The 22,640-nt window shown below is 34.1% G+C and overlaps 1 protein-coding gene and 1 long non-coding RNA gene across 4 annotated transcripts in view; one reads left to right on the forward strand and one right to left on the reverse strand.

Moving 5' to 3' along the window:
• LOC138715467 (uncharacterized) overlaps window positions 1-22,640 on the reverse strand; it is a 534,187-nt gene that overhangs the window by 92,027 nt on the left and 419,520 nt on the right. For all 3 annotated transcript variants that reach the window (XM_069848402.1, XM_069848401.1, XM_069848400.1), the window contains exon 6: window positions 11,964-12,162. In XM_069848402.1, the coding sequence (XP_069704503.1) occupies window positions 11,964-12,162 (199 nt within the window). The remainder of the gene's footprint in view (window positions 1-11,963; window positions 12,163-22,640) is intronic.
• Window positions 16,508-20,104, forward strand: LOC138715468 (uncharacterized). The gene is made up of 5 exons (XR_011336364.1): window positions 16,508-17,050; window positions 17,152-17,402; window positions 17,668-17,793; window positions 18,015-18,212; window positions 18,526-20,104. It is a non-coding gene; the product is annotated as an uncharacterized lncRNA (long non-coding RNA).

Below are 22,640 nucleotides of genomic sequence, written 5' to 3' on the forward strand. Positions count from 1 at the left end.
CTAATATAAGTAGGCCTACTTACAGAGTCTCGTATTGAACCTGTAATGTAGTACTTCCACAATCTCGTATAAAACCTCTAATGTGTTTTCAAAATGTCGTATTAAATCTCTAATATAAGTAGGCCTACTTACAGAGTCTCGTATTGAACCTGTAATGTAGTACTTCCACAATCTCGTATAAAACCTCTAATATGTTTTCAAAATCTCGTATTAAATCTCTAATATAAGTAGGCCTACTTCCAGAGTCTGGTATTGAACCTGTAATGTAGTACTTCCACAATCTCTTATAAAACCTCTAATGTGTTTTCAAAATCTCGTATTAAATCTCTAATATAAGTAGGCCTACTTACAGAGTCTCGTATTGAACCTGTAATGTAGTACTTCCACAATCTCGTATAAAACCTCTAATATGTTTTCAAAATGTCGTATTAAATCTCTAATATAAGTAGGCCTACTTCCAGAGTCTGGTATTGAACCTGTAATGTAGTACTTCCACAATCTCGTATAAAACCTCTAATATGTTTTCAAAATCTCGTATTAAATCTCTAATATAAGTAGGCCTACTTACAGAGTCTCGTATTGAACCTGTACTGTAGTACTTCCACAATCTCGTATAAAACCTCTAATATGTTTTCAAAATCTCGTATTAAATCTCTAATATAAGTAGGCCTACTTACAGAGTCTCGTATTGAACCTGTACTGTAGTACTTCCACAATCTCGTATAAAACCTCTAATGTGTTTTCAAAATCTCGTATTAAATCTCTAATATAAGTAGGCCTACTTCCAGAGTCTTGTATTAACCTGTACTGTAGTACTTCCACAATCTCGTATAAAACCTCTAATATGTTTTCAAAATCTCGTATTAAATCTCTAATATAAGTAGGCCTACTTCCAGAGTCTTGTATTGAACCTGTACTGTAGTACTTCCACAATCTCGTATAAAACCTCTAATGTGTTTTCAAAATCTCGTATTAAATCTCTAATATAAGTAGGCCTACTTACAGAGTCTCGTATTGAACCTGTACTGTAGTACTTCCACAATCTCGTATAAAACCTCTAATGTGTTTTCAAAATCTCGTATTAAATCTCTAATATAAGTAGGTCTACTTACAGAGTCTCGTATTGAACCTGTACTGTAGTACTTCCACAATCTCGTATAAAACCTCTAATATGTTTTCAAAATCTCGTATTAAATCTCTAATATAAGTAGGCCTACTTACAGAGTCTCGTATTGAACCTGTACTGTAGTACTTCCACAATCTCGTATAAAACCTCTAATATGTTTTCAAAATCTCGTATTAAATCTCTAATATAAGTAGGCCTACTTCCAGAGTCTTGTATTGAACCTGTACTGTAGTACTTCCACAATCTCGTATAAAACCTCTAATGTGTTTTCAAAATCTCGTATTAAATCTCTAATATAAGTTGGCCTACTTCCAGAGTCTCGTATTGAACCTGTAATATAGTACTTCCAGGGTCTCATATTAAATCTCTAATATGTTTTCAAAGTCTCGTAGTGAAACTCTAATATGTTTCTCAAAATTTCGTATTAAACCCCGTAGGCCTATTTTCAAGTCTCGTGTTAAACTTCTAATAAATAGGGTGAAAGTGAAATAGCCTTGAAGATTTTCAGATATCATATTTGTATTTTTTCCATAAAATAGTTTTTTTTTCTCTCAAATGTTTAACAGCCTCTTATTCGGTAACTATTGCGTGATTTTTGTCCATATCGATAGGCAAACTAATAAAGAATAATTTATCCCTCTGGCGTATTTCAATAGTGTGGACGGTTTCCGTTTATATTTAATTTTAAAGACCTCTAATTTCAAGCTACTGCACGGTGCGAGTTGGTTGCAATACAGCGTCAGAGAACAGCTCATCTAGCGAGATACACAGAGTTCGTTGACCTCTTACATCTGTATCACGAGAACAGTGTGTTAGCGGCGATGTCGCAGGACTGCTGAAACTTCAAACTTAATTTTCTAATTAACCGTGCATTTAATCAAAAAACGTTATATAGGTTGTCTATTGATTTACGTGTACCCTACTGTCCCTTTCACTCTCCAAGGTTTTTTCACTTCCACCCTGTATTTTTAAAATCTCGTATTAAGCTTCTAATATATTTCCAGAGTCTCGTATTAAGCAAGTTACTTACATTGGCTACATTTCAGTTTAGATATTCGCACAGTCTGCAAGTTTTATGTTTAATCTAACTAATACTTAGTCTTCATATCTGAAACCTGCGTCTCTTTAGCTCTGACAAGCGAGGGTTTTCATCAGAGCACGATGGTTTTGACTGAAAGTGTTAATGTAGACTGATTTAAGGTTCCTGAAAACGATGGTGAAGGTCTCTCGTTTCGGAATTGCATATTTGAGAAAATACAGCAATTTTAAAAATCTGGACTGTATGTCGTTCTTGCACGCAACTTGCTCATAATCTATTCGAGAGCGAGGAAACTACTTTATTCCGTTCCTGTTAGAAATGTAGAAGTGAAATATGTTCACATTTGCATTTAAGGCGAAATGGATAACATTTAGGGTAAACTCAACTGTTATGTTCACACATGATAAAGTGGGTTCATCAAGAAAATTATATTCAGGACACAGCAGCTTTTCACAATACAGGTGTCTTATAATGGCTACTTCTTGACACTCATCGACACAACAGACACTATTTCTCATATGCAACAGTGTTTGAAGTACATTTTTGAAGGAGTTTATTTAATTTTTTGGAGACATATTTTCTAATGATGAAGTAGTCTACAAAATGCTCTTCAGTAAGTCACTTCACATTGAAATTATCCCTCCAAAAACCACGCCTTTGGACGTCTATTTCTTCCGACAGTACAAGCTAGTTGTTCGACGACTGGAGGACTGTTTCAGGTATAAATGTTTTATGGAATATTCGGGTACTAACCTTCACGAAAGAGTTTTTATATTAAAGTTACATTCAATTGTTTACCATCAGTTCTGCTCTCCTCTTCTATAAGACATGTTAATATATGCTTGGCAAAAATTTGGATACAATACGAGGAGAGAAATAAACTCCTTCAAAAATGTATTTCAAACACTGTTGCGTGTGTGGGGAAGTAGTGTTTTTCGTCAATGAGATTGATGAAGCAGACGTTATAAGATGTCTGTATTGTGAAAAAATGCTGTATCCTGAACATTTCTTAGTGGACCCATATTATCATGTGTGAACATTACAGGTGAGTTTACCCTAAATATTATCCATTTCGTCTTAAAGTAAAAACGTGAATCCATTTTTAATCTTGCCTACACTACTTTTAACACTTGAATATAATTAATTGATTAACTAGCGGACTTACTCGTGTTAATTATGTAAGATTTGTGCGGCTTACAGTTGTTTCAGTGCTTCACGCACCATCCTCAGAGCCTACTAGATCACGGCGTCATCTCGAACTTCTCTGCCTGTTATGTGGGTGTGTTTGATTGTTGAAATGTGTTGAAGAGTGGAGTCAAATAGTGTGTGTACTGAAATTGATCGACAACAAACACACCAAAAGAGAAAACCAACCGCCACCACCACACACAACACATCTAACCACCCCATACAACACAAACATGCTGCATTCAGGACAATGGTACACAGATTACTCAACATACCCATGAGCCAACAACACTACAATGAAGAAGTGAACACAATCAAATACATAGCACAAGAAAACGGATACAATCCAAACATAATAGACAACATCATAAGGAAGACAAAAAACAAAAACTTAACAAACACAAAAACACGCAAAACACAACACAAACACAAGAAATACGTCACACTAACATATGAAAACAAAAGCACACATAAGATCGCATCTTCATTCAGAAAGCAGAAATACAACATAACATACAGAACAGAAAACACACTACAAAGACATCTCAACACACAAAAAACACAAACAAATAAATACGACCACACAGGTGTATACAAACTCACATGTAATAGTTGCGATAAGTTCTACATAGGACAGACAGGCAGGTCATTCCAAACACGCTACAAAGAACACATTAAAGCAATAACCAGAGGACACAATATATCTACATACGCCGATCACATAACCAATGCGAACCATACAAACAATAACATAAATACGGACTTGGAAATCCTGCACATACAACCCAAGAACCAAAAACTCAACACACTAGAACAATACCTACGAAATATACAAACGCACTAAAACACACCCCGATCAAATTCTCAACACACAGATCAATTTCAGTACACACACACTATTTGACTCAACTCTTCAACACCTTTCAACAATCAAACACACCCATATAACGGCAGAGGATGACGCCGAGATCTTGTAGGCTCTGAGGATGGTGCGTGAAGCACTGAAACAGCTGTAAGCTGCACAAACTTACATAATTAACACGAGTAAGTCCACTAGTTAATCAATTAAAAATGTGAACATATTCCATTTCTAGATTTCTAACAGGGATGGAAGAAAGTAGTTTCCTCGCCTCTAGTGCTCCCTGCAAGTGGGTTATGAGCAAGAACGACATGCAATCCAGATTGTTAAAATTCCTGTATTTTCACAAATATCCAATTCCGAAACGAGAGAACTTTGAGTTAGTCTACATCAATACTTTCAGCCAAATCCATCGTGCTCTACATCCCTTGTGAGTGCTAAGCAGAGCGCACAGTCAGTTACACCGTATGGTTGACGTGCATACAACTTCGCGTCCAAGATAGCAAATGTTCCATTTTAAATACAGGGACATTTTATTTTTACTAACATTTTTAATATTAACCTGGCTATACCTTTGGATCAACGATTAAGAACGGAAACACCGTTTGCTATCCCCTTCCAAGAATGGAGTTCGATGATACTGGCGTAAAATACAAACAAATCACTTTACTAGGTATAGGAGGGAAGAAAAGTAGTTCATCGATTTACGTAAACTAGGAAATATCGCGATTTTGAGTTTGATCATTTTCATTAGGTTTTTGTTTAATCAGAATACAGTACAGTATTAACAATGAGTGTTTTTACTCACGAACTGAGCTTTCCATGCGGACGTATTCATTATGCAGTGTATATTATACTGTCTACAACACATGAGCGTACACTATAGAGAATGAAGTTAAATTGGAAAATAATCATAATATGGATATTTAAGCACATTTTTGAAAATGGCGGCCGTTCATTTCGATACAGGCTTCAGTTCCAATGTGCATATTATCGCACTATAGACTATTGTACGTAATTCCAATTACCAGGTTCATACTTCGTATCAGTAACTCATGTTGAAATAATTCTGTACCTATTCTATAAAAGAGACCTTACATACTGTAAATTCAATCTTCACTTCTGCCCGATCCCAAAAGATAAAATTACTCAGACATGCTATCTACTGTCCGTCCAAGTGGTTATGCCGCAGCGTCGTATAAAGGAAGAAAATCACGTGACACTTCATTACTTAACGAGGCCCTTTTATTTAAGTTATTTAAAACAATTATATGGGTGTAATATTACGTAGGCGTCCAATTCCTAACAGAAATTAATGTTCTCAGAAAAGAACTAAGACAGCCCAGCCAATAGCATTTACAGAGAGGCGAATAGAAGCAGGTGGAGGAAACCGGGATGCGACGTAGGCAAATGGAAAATTATGCAATATTGAAAGCTCTTTCGTCACTGGAAAACGCGAACATATTTTTGGAACGTACTGTTTACTATGACCGTAAGGCTACTATGACTGTATATGCGGTCTTGGATGTGTGGAGGACGGTTGGACTTCATTAGTAGAAGTGGTGGGAGTGAAGTACATTCAAAAACTCAGGTACAATAAAAATTGAAGTAAAAATAAAATGATGTTCCTGTATAACCATTGCTGGTATAATTTTCCTACTTATGAAAAATGATATTTCAAAGTATGTGACTGTACTGAAGTAGCTTCTTAAGTTAACAGTGTGCATTTTTAATAAAGTTTCTGAAATGAGGATTTTAAGCTTTAGAAAATAGAACATTTGCAGATAGCATCATTTTACATTTATTCAAAAAATGCAGAATGTGTAGGTGAAAATGCTCCTTCGCGCTCTTTCTCTGCTGAACAAATAACATTTTCATAGAATTACAACGGCGTTTCAGATACTAACATTTTAATCCATTCTACTCTGACGTCATATTATCCTAACTCGGTCATGGTTATGATGATATCTTGTTTACGAAGGAATTTTTTCATCTCTGGTTATATTATACGAAATACTACGTAACACAGAAAACAGTTGACAAATGGGAAACATTACTAATGGTAAAACTGAAATAATTAATGTACAAAGTAACATAATGACACAGTCCAGTATATACAGTCACGAAGCTCGAGTTTATGAGGGTACTAGGAACAATAGACTGTGCAGGTACTATTTCGCATTGTCTGTAATGAGGCGATAGTAGCGATCCTAGAGGTTAGCAATTATCTATGGATGCATATTTACTACGTATTGAGCTTCGTGACTGTATATACTAGATTGTGATAATGACGTGTACCCTCCAAGATGTCCGTAATCTGAGAGACCTTTTTCTTTTGTATTGTTAAGTTGGCAGTACACATTCCTCTTTTGTACAGATAAAATTCTCCACCTTTTGTCTCCTGATCAGTTTTCCTGAATTAGTTTCTATGGAATATGTAAAATGAATACAATATATAAATTGAAGCAAGCCGTGATACGGTAACAACAATGCTACAGTTAGTTTGTGTTTTGTTTCGTTTATTGTTCGAAGCTATTTTTTTTTCTTTGTTGGTAACTCTATAGCATCTATTAATGCTTCATGGTTGTGCTGGCAGATGGAGTTTCTCGTCAACAATGTGACGCTGAAACGTTTGTTCAGGTTACTGCCCAGCGACAGTTCTGATGTATTTTATGTTTTTGATAATAATATTAACCCGGCACACTCACAATCACATTCACATTCATGCAAATTTCCAGACTCTAGACACCCGAGAATTTTTCTTCTTCAAGAAAAATTCACCGAGAGCCGAGCCCGGAAATCAACCCGGGACCTCCAGATCTTGAATCCAGCATGCTGACCAACAAACGAAGGAGGCAGTCTTGAAGCTATTGAGTTATTATTTTGAGTTCAGTACGAGTTAAAGAAGATAACATTATTGTTTATTGTTTTCAGTGTTGTGATACTATACTTTATTCATTGAAAGTTGAAGAGATCATGTTGGCTCCTGAACAGCAAGTGGAGCTAGTACGTACTCCTCTGTAGGGTGGGTCGAGAAAGTGGTATCAATAGAGAATCAATCGCAGAATATTGAAATCTGCACGTTTTCATCCCTATAATTTACAGAATTGTACACAATGCAAGAAGAGGATCTACTCAATAGGCGAACATAATGAAACTGGATCATACAGCGTTTGCGTACTAATCGACCTTTCATTCAGCATGTTCTGTTTAGTGACGAATGCTTATTCTTTATGGATGGGCCCGCTCGTACACAAAATTTACGATAATGGTAGAAAGAAAACCCAAGATGAATGCGTGAAGCTAACAACCCTGGTGCTCCAAAAGTTGTGTGATGCGGAATACTAGGTAATATGATTGTAGGGTCATATTTTTTTTATGGAAAAGTAAACCAACACACATATGGGAAATTGGTGGACAGCACTGTACTGTGTTACTGTATGATACGTCACTAAAGAAACAGATAAGAATGTGGTTTCAACAAGGTGGAGCCACGGCACATTATGCTGTAAAAGTTCGCCAGAAACTAAAAGAGATGATCGGTGTGCACTGGATTGGACGAAGTGGACCTCAGTCATGGTCTCCACGATCACCAGATCTCACACTCCTTGATTTCTTTCTATGGGATTTGTGAAACAGCATGTTTTTCAGACAGAGCCTACATCTATAGATGACTTGAAACAAAGGATCACCAGCACCTGCAACACTTTTAAGCGTGACAGAAGAAAGTCACGATCGAGTGAAGCACTGTCTTCAAGTAAATGGAGCATAACTTTGTTCCTTCGGGATTTACTTCCAAACCTATCTCTTTACTTGCTTCAAGTAAAATGCTCATGTTTCCCCTAATCATTTGTGGGTTTTCTCTTACCATATTCACGTCATCAGCATAGACAAGCAGCTGATGTAACTTGTTCAATTTAAGTTCTCTCTGTTTTCCTGGACTTTCCTAATGGCATATTCTAGAATGAAGTTAAAAAGTGAAGGTGATAATGCATCTCCTTCTTTTAGCCCGCAGTGAATTGGAAAAGCATCTGACAGAAACTGACCTATACGGACTCTGCTATACGTTTCACTGAGACACATTTTAATTAATCGAACTAGTTTCTTGAAAATACCAAACTCAATAAGAATATTAATATATAATACTTCTCTCTTAACCGAGTCATATGCTTTTCTGAAATCTATTAACAACTGATGTAGCTTACTTTGACCTTATACTCTCATTTTTCTCCAAAATTTGTCGAATACAAAATATCTGATCAATAGTCGACCTATTACGCCTAAAACCACACTGATGATCCCAAATAATTTCTTCTACATATGGAGTTAATCTTCTCAAAAGAATATTGGATAACATTTTGTACGACGTCAACAAGACTGATATTCCTCGAAAGTTACTCTTCCCCCTTCTTAAAGATAGGTACAATTATGGACTCCTCCTATTGTCTACAATTTCCATTTTTCAAAAGAGGAAGTACAAGTTTATAAATGTCGCTAGGTAATGAGCTTCCACCCTCTTGCTTCAATTCTGCTGGAATTTGACAGATATCTGGAGACTTGCACTTTTTCAGCTTTTATATTGCAATTTTGACTTCAGAAAGTGTGGGTTCTGGTATAAATGGTTCAGCAGTTTGTATTTGAATACGGGAGGAATAAAAATCTAAATGATTAATTTTAAATTAAAATAAGTGGTTTCAGAAGGCAGTGGTGTCTTACGCAAGTAGTTACACTTTCGCCACTTGATGGTTTTTTTTTTATTCCTCATGGATTGCGAAGCAGTATGGACCTCCTAGTCCCTGACTGCACTATAATGTTATTGTTTCTTGTGTTATTGATTTACAGAATCTCTTCTTCGCACAAATTCGAAAATTGATGTCCTTGAAAATTGTTTATAGATGTGCTGGTTTATATGTCAAAAGAGCATCAGTTAGATTACTACGTGATATCGAGAACAGCCATTTTTGGCGTTCTATACATTCTGAAGTCGTCTACATTACATCTCCATTCATTTTAATGAAAGAGTTCGGGCTAATGGAAGTCGACTGTGAAAGTTCTCTATAATTTTTATAAAAAAAACTTCATGTACCGTGCATCTGGCATACTCAGATCTTCAAGTATTTGCGATGTTCTAGTAAACCAATCAGATCCATGGGATGATCCTTTTTCGTGAAACCTGTAATGGTTTAAAGTAGCTGTTCTCAACTTTTTTGGATGATGTACCACTATTTTTAATTTAGGATATTAGCTGTACCACTAACCAAATTTATTACAGAAAAACGTCATGTGTCGTTCCTAGGGTCATAATTAAAGTTTCTATGCTTCAATATCAATTATTACATAGCAATAAATTATTGAATACTACAAAATTACATAATAAAAATATAATATTCCTGCTGAAGGTAGAATATATAATTTAAATAAATGAACACCAAGAGTTTCAGTGTGGAGGTAGTGTGTACTTAGTAAAAAGTGACAAAATTTCACACATAATACGCTACATTCGAAACTTCTATAAAGTAGCTAATTTACATAAGGGTTTAGGCCTATATCTTTCAAGCGTTGATCTACATGAACAATATCAGTTTTCGACTGAATTAAATTGAGTCTTAAATCAGCTTAAACATTCAACTTATTCCTGTACTTATTTATTGAATAAATTATAGTAGAAAACCCACATTCGAAAAGGTAAATTGTAACAGCATTCTTCATGGTAGAGCTTCTTCTGAGTTGAGAGGATATTCAATTTCTTTTGCCAAACAGATCTTGATGTGCGCAATTTGTTAACATTATGTATTAGTCATAGTGACATGAAGGAAATCGAAGCCTTAAAAATTTTGAACTCCGGCGCCAGATAAATTTTTTTAGTTGCCATGGCTACCTGGCTGCCGGAATTTGTTTAGGCCTACCCCTGATTTTCACAATAAGTAAAACACATCTAGATGCTGTAGACCGTATAGATATAATTAAAGTTTTGAATTAACAAATGATAAAACATAAACTCTACACATTACAATCAATGACTGTAAACATTTTAAGTGATTAAATGAAACATTTTTCCTTCTTACTAATAAAATACATTTTCTTCTTTCGTAATGACGTGCTCACCACCAAACTCTTCTATTGGAGCACTCATTTCCAAGCACCTAGCTTTGTTTTATTTTCGTATGTTCACTGAACAGCAGGCCTGAACTAAGTATCATTGGATGTCGTCAAGCTATACTCCATACATACTAGGAGACCGTTTTGTATGTGGAACGTAAACAGCGGCGCTGCGATCTCATGTAGTTACTCTGTGCGAGAAAGAAAGACATGGTTCATGACTAGAATAAGAGAGCGATCGTACTACACGTGGCTCGTTACCCACGGGTACTACACAGGTGACGTAGTACATGCGACAAACAGAATGGTTGGGTAATACCTACACTGTTGCGAGTTGCTTAGAGGCTTAGATTACCAAACGCAGGAGTCTAAGGATGCAGTATATGAATAAGTGAATGTCTGCCTAGAATAACGTTGTAAGTCAGTTTTTACAGTTTGTCAGGAAATTAAAAATATGTTTATTCCATATTAACATTGTTAAATATTACAAAATATGACAGTGTGAGGTCTGTATTAATACTTCAGTAAGTATTCACACCATTTATATATATATATATATATATATATATATATATATATATATATATTCTTCATCTTCCAAATAACACAACTTTTTGAGCATTTACAGTAGAAAAACGTTGTATGTCAATCCAGTAGAACAACGTTGTAAAGCAAAGAAACTTAAATACTATTCATATTTCCTCGTAGATTTTTTATGGTTGTCACATTTCAGTACATAAAATAAAATAATAATAATAATAATAATAATAATAATAATAATAATAATAATAGACAAATTTCTATCATAAGGACGTGAAACAAATTACACAACTTAGATCATATGTTTAGGCATACAATATCAATATTACGCAGACAAGAATCCTTTTTTTTTCTTTATACTGTTATTAGGCCATGGCAGAATTGAATTCAGAGTAATCATGACCTCATTATCTTTAACTATTCTTCTTTAGCACTCTATAGGCCTACATTGACTTACAACTTTATTCTACTCATCAGTTCAGGTCGTTTCTCATCTGGTTTAATGTCACCTTTCTTCGAAGTATATTCTTTCCCCTGATCCTTTAGTGTCTTACGTACATTGTCCTTCCATTGCATGATATTAATCTTACGTTTTCTCTTTCTATTTACGTTTTTTATGAGACCATGTGACACGCTATAAGTATGATTGTCCGCCATTTTATTTGCGTTGCAACGTTATTCAGCTCAGCAACACGATCAAAATACTACAGTTCTCGAAGTAGTGTGAATATCAACAAGACGATGACAGCACACGATGCAAGATGTGCGATACAACATTTTTCAGCCGAAAACTCAGTTTGGCTAAAAACGGACTTACAACGTTATTCTAGGCTGCCATTCAAATATAGAATTTTATTAGTGCACGTTTATTGACACATTTTTAAGCTTTTAAGGACATACTTGCAAGCATATTTAATAGGTTTTTACATCAATTTCCTGGTTCTAGTTATGGATAAGGTACATAAGCAACCGTAATTAATTATATGACCATAAAGAAGTCCTCAGTAATGAAATGTAATTTCTGTCAATAAACATGGTACTGTTTCGTTAATTACTGTGAAGATAAATGCTGTATGAATACGAATGAGTTAACGTGAGGGTAGAAGACTCACGTTCGTCCCTTGCGGTCCTGGCGATTGGGTTCTGCGCCGAAGCTGAGCAATAGCTGCGTCGAGTCGGCGTGGCCCAGCGTCACGGCGTAGAAGAGCGCCGTGCATCCGTTGCTGTCGATGACGTCCACCTCGGCGCCGCACAGCGTCACCAGCGTCTCCAGGCAGTCCGTGTGTCCTCTGCTGGCGGCGCAGTGCAGTGCTGAATCATACAAACTCTTGCTAGGCAGTAAGACTAACTGTACGCACTTCGCAGTCCCAGACACACAGTACGCACTGTATCCACACAAATTCGTTGCTAACTAACGAGACATATTTACAGTAAACATTCGTAACAATATTTATTCTAGGTAGCAGTAAGCGAATATTGTGCATTAACCTCGGCTCCCTCTTTCTCTTCTGTAAATAACGTCAAGAAGATGTGAATTACAGTCATGGTTCCTTTGAATGATGCCTGAAAATAGCTATTAATCCTTTGCGTGTTTGTTTTTAAAATAATGTGTTTAATCTGTAACTACAGTCAGTGTATTGTTATCAGTATCTCTTTGTTGTTACCTATTGCTTTAAAAAGAATGTGTTTAATTTATAATCGTAAGTCATTTTTTCTACTATTCCTTTACTGTACTGTTTACATTTGTTTTTAAATCTTTTGTATTGCCCTACCATTATATATTGCCCTTCAAGAATTTCGGTATTCGTTAGTTGTAAGTCATTACTTGTGTTATATTTCAATTATTGTAATTGTTCCTGAATCATGTAACTTGTAACCGTAAATCATTGCTTGTAATATCTCTTTATTACTCTTAACTGTTTAATTGTTCGTGAATTAAGTATTAATTTGAAAGTGAAAGTGAAACTTTGTTGTATTAATCTACTATTGATTATCTTTTTAAGAGTGTGATTTACTCTGAAACGGTTAGACATTCTTGTATATCTTTTACATTGATTATTCCTCAAATATCTCATTAATCTTTAACAGGGGCCATTCTTTCACTAATGTGCATGCTTCTACATAATTCATGTGAATTGTAACTGTGACCACTATTTTATGTTATCACTTTACTATTGTTTATTGGTTATAAAATATGTATTTTGATGCCAACTATAACCCTAATATACCTCAGGGTGAAATAGGGTTTATTAAATTGGATAATGAAAAAATAACGTCCATTTTTCTTTGTTTTTACTTCTAAGGCACAGAACAAGTGATAATAATGTTTCTCCCCTAAAGACAATATGTCTGAACAGCATTCTATTCGTTGTACTTCAACTTTATTTTTGCCTTCAGTGACTAATGACTCCAAATTTAAATCCTGTTAGCATGAAAAATGAAAGAGGTAATATGTAAAATGGTGTTGAGTAATTATGCACGGGCGGATAAGTGTATGAAGTCGTGTTTTCAAGTGTTGTCATCACTGGACAAGAAGCAAGGCCGTGTTCTAAAAGCTCAAGTCTATAATACACACTATAGACCAGCTACTAGCTCACTAGCATACTATATACGCGAGAACTTTGGGCATGTATGCTTGAATCATGGCCTTCTTCATACATTATTTTTTAATATAAAAACCGTGATATCACGGAGCAGCACTGAATTAAGAAGGCAGTGTCCAATGCCGTTTCATTACGAGTTATGTGAAAAAGATAAGGGCCTAAAATATTGCAATATTTAAATAATGCAAAGAAGGTAGGACAACTAACAATGGCAATGTTGAAAGTTAACGTGTTATTCTACATTTTAATTCCTAATAATATTCAGATTTCACAGCTCCATTTGATGATGAGGTATTCATGTTTGTTTATTGCACAAAATTTCATTAATCAAGTAAGAATTTCCTTTTACTAGCTACTACGGACTTGATTGCTATGCATTATGTAGCTTTGGATCATGACTTCTGACGTTACATCCGCTACTTAGCCAACTATCTATTTCACTTCAGCTGTAAATGTAGCTTTGAGACACGGTCTAAGAGTCTAGTGTCGTGCAGGAAGATAAGAAGTGGTAGATTATGAACGCTTTGAATGCAATTTCTGGAAATGTATTGTATTTGAAACAGACCAGACATCAGCTTCTACTAAATCAACTGTAATTTATTGATTAAGATATTAAGCTGTTCAGTTCTTTGGGATAAACACATCAGACCACCTTTGACACCATGAAGGACTTTATTGTTAGTTAAAATGGGACTATTCTTGCCTGGGAGTAATAGATATGGTGCTCTCTGCAATGTAGTGAGCGAAACACTACCAGATCCGGAAGTGTGCACGCCGCATTCAAGTTTGCATACACGCATTGTTCACGAGGTAACTTCTAGAAAAGGATAATTGTATGGCGCTTGATTTTATAGCTGTCTTTATTTTGCTTTCTTCTGTAACCGTTTTATTTGTAGTAATGTAACGTTAGTATATATTGTTACAGTTTAAAGTGTGATTCGCAAGAAGCGTTTGCAACAGTGCGATTCACCCCCACGACTCAAGTCGCAGATAGCATTTATAATTGAGTATTGACGCATTTGATATCATTATTTTCTCTTAAGTTGCTCATACTCTATCAAATTTTCCTTCCGATTCAATACTTCACAAGAAAACTTGCCATAAATTATCAAGAATTGATCAATATTGCAAAATATTTGTCATTTCATATTGCTAAAGATTTGACAAGATTTTAAAACATATGCTTCAAGTTCCTTGTAACGTATGTACACCTACCTACTAAATGTAATATAAATATGTAAATCATTTAGAGAATAACTAGGCTATACAAACATTTTTTGAATTACTTAACCCTACGTTACCCTAAAACGAAAAATATTTGAATATTTATTGCTTTAAAACAAAATATTTACGATTAGTATTTGCCTAGGTTATTGATTAGAAACTTCAAAATGTACATAATTATATTGGTATATAAACTGCTTTGCAATTACTTTTCTTCGTTTTATTGTGGCGTTTCACAGAATCAACCGCGTAGAGGCATGGATTTAATTCGTATAATAGAATTAACTCGCAAACAAATTTCCTCGGCCAGGACACAATGTTTTGTTTATTTTGTGGCTTTTGGGGCCATAATTTTTCGAATCCCATTACTCATTCCTTTAAAGAACGGTTACGTCTTTGATCAATTAGAACAAGACTTTTAAAATATTACAAGTACTTTCCCAATACAATTTGTAAAATACTGGAAAGTTTTGAAAAGTCTTATGGAGCTTGGAATTTGACGGAAACTTGATAGTGTACAACCAGCTTTAGTGAGAAGGAAACACAGGCGCAGGAGCGATATTGTTCATCTACTGATGCTCGAAGAGGAGAAGAAGAACATTTACATCTGGTACTAAACGAGTGTGCTAGAAATAGGCCTATGCATGATATTTTCAAAGTAAAAGCGAAGTAAAGATTAAATTCCAATCCAATTAATAGGCACCTAATGAAGGATGAAATAAAACGGCGAATTTTTTAGACTGGATGTAAAGCGGTTCAATTACGTACTGGGATAGGTGGAAGACGGAGTCAGGTGCCAATCTTGCAGCAGAGTCAGGTATCCGATAACATCTACAAAGAATTTAGCTGAAGTATAACGACAACAAATCATAGAAAGGAGAATGCTATGCCACTAATTCAATTAAAACTGTCTTCTGTACTTGAAGATACCATTGTTGGATCCTGACGTTGTGGAAATAACCATCGAAGCGAAGATATTCATGCGACTGTAGTGGTCTTGTAGGCAGTCGACTAGAGTCCTATGTCTTCAAATTTTAATGAATTTCTTTCGTGTTTAGATTTTTATTACTATGTAAAAAAAATGAAATAGTGTTGCAGTGACTCCTCCAAAGAAGAAAATGTGTGGCATTCAGAGTACGCTTCAGAAATCTGTAGTTCACGTGTATAATGAGTTGAAGAAAGAAGATAATGAAGAAGGAATTATGCTAACGGAGACAGCAATTACAACCAGAATAGGAAAATTATTAAGAGCAAGTATTCTTAAGCATACATTTCAAAGTGGTATTCAGTTTTAGGAGTTTGCACTAATAATTTCATGATTGTGGTCAAACAAAACAAATTTTTAAGTTAGGCCTAGATGTTTAATCAAGTCAGTGATTTTCATATTGCCAAACTAAATACATTTAAGATACTGTAATACTGCAGTAGGTGATAGCTTAAATACATTTACAAATTGGACGAACAAATAATCAAACAGCACGAAAGTAAATTTCCAGTTTTCTCTTTTAGTATTAAATTAACCGTTCAGATCACAATTTACATGCCACATCGGCCGAAGAAAATACAAGTCATATTGTAATTATTAACTTGATATTGCAGCAAATATTACATGAATGTTGGCCTGTTATGGTGCTTAAAAATAATTCAGTTTTATATAATAACTATATAACATACTCTATAAAGCATAGGAACGTTGACTCTGGCTGAATAATTTATTCATGACTGGTCTAAGTAATATTAAATATGGTGTTTCTTCAGAAAAGCTACCCCACCCAAAGTACTTGTTAAGATATAACACTCGAGAGGACGAGGACGCACTACTGGGGAAACTAACCATTTCTCTTCGTCATGGACCTCTCGCATGTTATATTGGTAATTAGTAACAAGTTTGAGGGAGGGACTACAACAATGCATTAGAATATACAGGTAAGTGTCAAAGGATTTTTGTGCTGAATGTATTTGTAGCTGTGCACTAAAACCACGTGTTCATCACTATGTAAATATCACAGAAATCAATTAAACAAAATAAAATTATGCCTTCTTTGATGTAGCTTTTCTGGAGAATTACCTAAATATTAGCCTACTTAAACCTATCGTAGACCCAACCTAACATGTTGATCATTTTCTATTCATATAGCTGCAAATGTTGGTATCATGCATGAATTTTATGATATAACAATTTTTAGAAGTGTTATGTTATTGTTTGTTATTACAGCTTGGCTTTACTACAGCCACGAATGTGATAAATTCACAGAAGGGGACCCCACTTGTGACACCAGGAAAACATAGACTACGTAAACATCCAGTGACTGATGCTGATGATTTTACGAAAGATGCAATTGCGAGATTTATTTATGACAAGTTACATAAAGGTAGGGAAGTTACAGGAATTATTGTGTTGATTTATGCAATGTAATTCTGATATTAGTCATATGTATAAAAAATATGGCATAATTTTCATTTACTGTTACAGGGGAAGTACTAACAGCAGCAAAAGTTCTGGAACATATGAATGATGATTATGAAACATATTTATTTAGAGTATCCTTATCATCGGTGAAAAAAATGTTGAAAGAGATGAAATTTCTATGGAGCAAAGGGGATCCTTATACACATGTACGAGAAAGTGATGTTATTCGTTTTTAAGAGAATATATAAGAAATGTGGAGCGTGAGAACCCTAAACCCGTAGTATTCTTGGATGAGACTTGGATTTTTATGAATGGTAAATTTCAATGTATTGTGAGACATTGAGTGATTGAATTTTTTACTAACAAATAGGTTAACACTTATGTGGAATATGAAATTGCAATTAATATAGGCTACTAGTAATGAATTCAGGTGGGAACAACATGTTTTGCAATGAATAGTTTCATATTATAACTAGAGGTTAGTTATAAAATTCTTGAACGGTTTTCCTGTCTTTAAAATTTTTGTGTCTCTTAGAGTGTCAATGTGAATTGCTTTTCTCTCTCTGTTTTTTTTTAAAGTAGGATCATCCACTTATTCATGAAATAAACCAGGTGAAGTTTCCAGTGACATGAATGGTGTTATTCATAGACCAACAAATGAGGGTGGAAGATTAGATGCCGGAACGAAAGGTGGATTTATACTCGGTAAGTTATATTGATTTATATTTTACATAAATTTGGCAAGAGTAATTTTTTAAATCAGGGTACAAAAATATAAAATTTGGTGACTAAATAAAAACGCGGGAAAGCCTTTCACCAAAGAGGATCTCATGTCATGTTATGTTATGTTATGTTTTATTTTCTTTATTTAAATGCTGTGAATTCATGTGACGTAATTATATGCCCAGGTATAATTTTTATTGCAGGTGCTGATTTAATTTTTTCATGCAATTGAAAGAAAAGTCAGGACTACCATAGTGCCCTGTAGTTGAGAAGTGGGTGCAAACACAGTTGTTGACCTGAGAACATTAGGGCAATGCGTTATTGTCATGGATAGTGCTGCATATCATAGCAGACTTGTGAAAAATCAGCCAACAACAAAATGGAGGAAAGAACAGCTACTGGTGATTGCAACTGAATATAATAGATTTGTTGTACTAAATGATAAGAGTTGATGGTGTGAAATCACCTTTTGATATTATATTTCAATATTAATTTCCATACTTTGCAGTTATTATTATTATTATTATTATTATTATTATTATTATTATCATTACTACTACCACTACTACTACTACTACTACTACTACTACTACTACTACTACTACTACTACTACTACTACTACTACTACTACTACTACTACTAACTACTATTGCAACCGTTTCTCTTATTTCTCATAATTAGGCATACTTATAGATGCTACTTTTTTCTTTCAGGTGAAATTGAATCTACATAAGAATCCTAAAACAACAGAGCCTTGCCAATTACTGTTCTGAAGCGGCCTTGTCTTATGTGTTGTGTCTATATACAATTAATTCTTTCAGTTTTTTTTTTCCCCCTTTAATCTAATGAAGTTGTTGGTTGATTGATACCAAGTGTTCAGCAGTTGATGTCATTTGTTATCTTGCACTCCAATATTTAACCAGATGATTGAAAGCTGTGTAAAGTTAAACAGTCAAGACAATGATCCATATCTTCATTGAGATTTCAGAAATGGCATGGGGAGATTCTGAAATATCAGTTCTTTGTAAATATTTGAGACAATCATGGCCTGTGATAATATGAGTACTGCCACTGTAGATTTTCATAGAAGTTCAGTTATTAAATTAGGTGTATTATTTTTACTATGTATTGTACTATATTTTTGTTTCGCTTAATTGATGAATTATATATGCTGTAAATTCAATAGTAGACTGTAGGCCTATAGCTTAACTGATGAATTGTATGTGCTATAAATTAAATAGTAGGCTGTATACCACAAGTGATGAATTGTTTATGCTTGTAATGTGAAGTAATTTGCATGATATTTATTATCAATTTCTGTATATTTCAACTGATTGAATTGTTTATACTTTTAAATTGAATTAACTTGCTTGCTATGTATTATATTTTATAGCTTAACTGATGAATAATTGTTTAGGTTTGTCAATTTAATAATCTGAGTGCCATGTACTTCATATTTTTAGTGGAGCCACCAATGTAGCTTAGTCGGTAGACTCGTTGGCCTGCAAATTCAGAGCTGCACTCGAGGGTAGTTTGGATCCCCCATTTGGTCTGATTAGTTGGTTTCTTCTGAGGATTTTCCTCCATCGTGGAGCGGATGCCGGATGGCCTATTGCAATTTTTTCATTTGCTTTAGAATCATTCCGATTTTTGTTACCACATTGTCATGTTCTGATCTTGTTATTCTTTTAACAGTGTGGTAAGATGCAGGTATAGATAACCTTACAGTAATTTTACTACCTTTCAACTACCTCATTACCTCCCACTCCATAAAGTTCATGGATCCACGGAAGTACCAGTCGTCGATGTAATTCGACCATTTTGCTTAAAATATTAAAACACTGTAAAATATTGAGATTTCATGCTGTTACGTCCAATACTGCAGCAAGAATATCTGATTTTGAATCTGATAGTATGACAGCCTTCTCAGATTTATGAAGTTGATACTGGAGATTTTGTAAGCTTAAAAGTGTATCTAAATTTTCACTATCAAAATTAGTCAGTGTTTGAAGTTAGTTAGTTAGTTAGTTAGTTAGTTAGTTAGTTAGTTAGTTAGTTAGTTAGTTAGTTAGTTAGTTAGTTAGTTAGTTAGTGGCGTTTAAAAAGGGTGCGTCAGCTACTATGGCTATTTGCGCCCTTATCTAAAATCTTTCACTAAACACAAACACAATACAATAACCAGAAAGTTTAAAAAACTAAAAAGCGTTGTCACGGTTAAAATGGGGCAAACAAGTGTTTGAATATAATTCCCTGTAAAAGGGAATATACTGGTATTGTACTACAACACCACTACATCTATGGCTTGGTAAACAGGATCCATCTATAAAAAATACTGTATGTAGTCACTCACTGACCAGATCATTTATCGTTTCTAATGATTTTTAAAATGTCTGGAGAAGTATCACATTTCTTAACATCATCTGTTAAAGTTAACTTATATACTATTCATTTTGAAATAACTTGGGATTGTGTTTTATTAGTAAAGTTTCCCTTGATTGAGCAAGTTTGAGTTCTCCAAGTAGAGTCAAAATGTCTGTTGGGATTTTGGCTCAGTTTATTAATATTTGTGGACTGTGATTTTTTGTTCTAGACAACCATATTATCTGCAAATGATGAGATTATCATAAGATCTATTTCTTTAGTTAGACCATCGACATTAATATTGGAAAATGTATTCCTGAAAACAACAATGTGGGAAGCCCAGATGAATCTGTCTCTTATTTACATATTTGTGACAATGAATCAAATAATCAAGTCACTGACCCAGTGTAACACTTTATCATGGACACCCTAAGTTTGCAATTTCTTAAGTGATTTATATTTACAGAGCCATATGATCCTTGAAAATAAATTAAAATTGCTAAGGTGTTTTGTTTTCTGTTTAAAATATCTTTAATATCTTGACTAAAATTTAAAATCTGTTCATTTGTTGAATGCAATTTTCTAAAGTCAACTCAATAAGATGAAAGTTAGTTACTAGATTCCAGGAACCAATTCAATCTATGAAATCATCTCTTCCATAATTTTGGCTATCATAATGGTAAGTGGTATCTGTCGATAACTCGAAAAGATATTAGTTGAATAATTGCTTTTCAAAATTGATGTTATGATAGATTTTCTCCAGACAGATATTGTATTTTAGATGAGATTACAAGATAAAAGTAGTGAGTTTGCTTGTTTGCCAACATATTTAAGAAAATCAGCATGTGTATTGTCTGGACTTGGAGATGTTTTAGGTCTTATGTTATTAAATTAATAGTAATATTCAGTTCTTGATTAAATATTGTTATATAAAGTAGATTGTAGATTTAATATTTCTTTCAGTTTTTCCTTAATAGTCTGACGTACACAGATAAAACTAACACCCACACCACCAACTAATCTAATAGAAATTAAAATATAATTAAATGTAGAAAAAGTAATTAAAATTATAAATACACGTAATAAACCATACCCCCTAATTTCAACAATATACTATTTTATTCCCTTTTACAGCTTGTAGATAATTATTAATTATAGTTATTACTTATTAGCATAATATTTATGAACTTATTGGCTATTTCACTTCGTTTGAAAGATGTTATTGTGTACAAAAAGCATTTTTTGATGATCGTTTCATGCTGTATGTTATGTATAAATCTATGATTTCTGGCCATCTGTTCTGTGTAATCCATCTTTTGTATAGAATTAATAAAATACTCTTTTGGTAGTAATTATTTTATTAATTGAGTATTTAATTTTCACCAGCTCACATTTCTTGAATCATTTGTTTTTTCTTATTTAAATTTAGGACACAAGAGCCAAAAAGAGACTTCACAGTTATGTATCATACATTTTTTCAATGACAGACGTGGAGTTGCAGAAATAATAAGTGTAAGTGTAACATTATTAAGCAATTTACAAACAAATGAAATATTTAAAAAGGTATCTAGAAGTGAAATTACTTATGGCTTTTAAGGACCAAAATTATTTTTGTAAGTTGATTTATTATTATTTCAGTTTTAGCCTAGTTGTATTATACATTTCCTTACTAATTTCAAAAGATAATCAGAAGTTCATTCGAATTCCAACCAAAAGTCAATTGGTTATTAATTTATCTACCTTTAGGAAGTACAGTATATGTACGCTGGAATCTTTGAAGTGAAGTGACAATAATTTAATTGGTCTTGGAACAGATTTGATTCTTGAATATTATATACTATACTTTGTTGTATATTTACGTCTAGTAACCTATTAATGCTAATACTAATAATAATGTAAAGGAATAAAAGAATAGAACATAGCAATACATTTCTCATTATTATTGAAACTATTTAGAATAACCTTCCAACATTAAGGTAAAGTACGGTGAGTAAAGAAGTCATTCAGTACATAGGATCGTGATTTTACTACATGTGGTGATATCTGGTAACAGTTGGCAACACTAACAAGGCGGAAATATTTGCTGTTTGGGAACTGAACTTACGTGATCCTCACTATACGCTGCGACTACAGTATATAATTTCCCACTACGCATGCGCAATGCGTCCCATCCCTCAGCCGCTCGCCTCCAGTCGCCAAAGTCCCTTCTTGCGAATCACACCATTAAATAACATTTTGTGGGAAAATTCATGCAAGAAAAGGTCAAATTATGTCTCTGAATTAAAAGCAACAATACAGCTATTTTATTTCATAGTTAAATACGTGAAAATGAGATGTTTCTATTTTGTTGTCATCACTGAATTTATGTCATACACAGTGGCGCAGCCAGAGTTTGGTTCGGGAGGGGGGATTTGATTAAAAAAACAGTCAATAATAGACATGGTGACAAAACTTCAATGTGTCATTA

This window comes from Periplaneta americana, chromosome 15 (assembly GCF_040183065.1).
Source record: "Periplaneta americana isolate PAMFEO1 chromosome 15, P.americana_PAMFEO1_priV1, whole genome shotgun sequence".
Lineage (NCBI taxonomy): Eukaryota > Metazoa > Arthropoda > Insecta > Blattodea > Blattidae > Periplaneta > Periplaneta americana.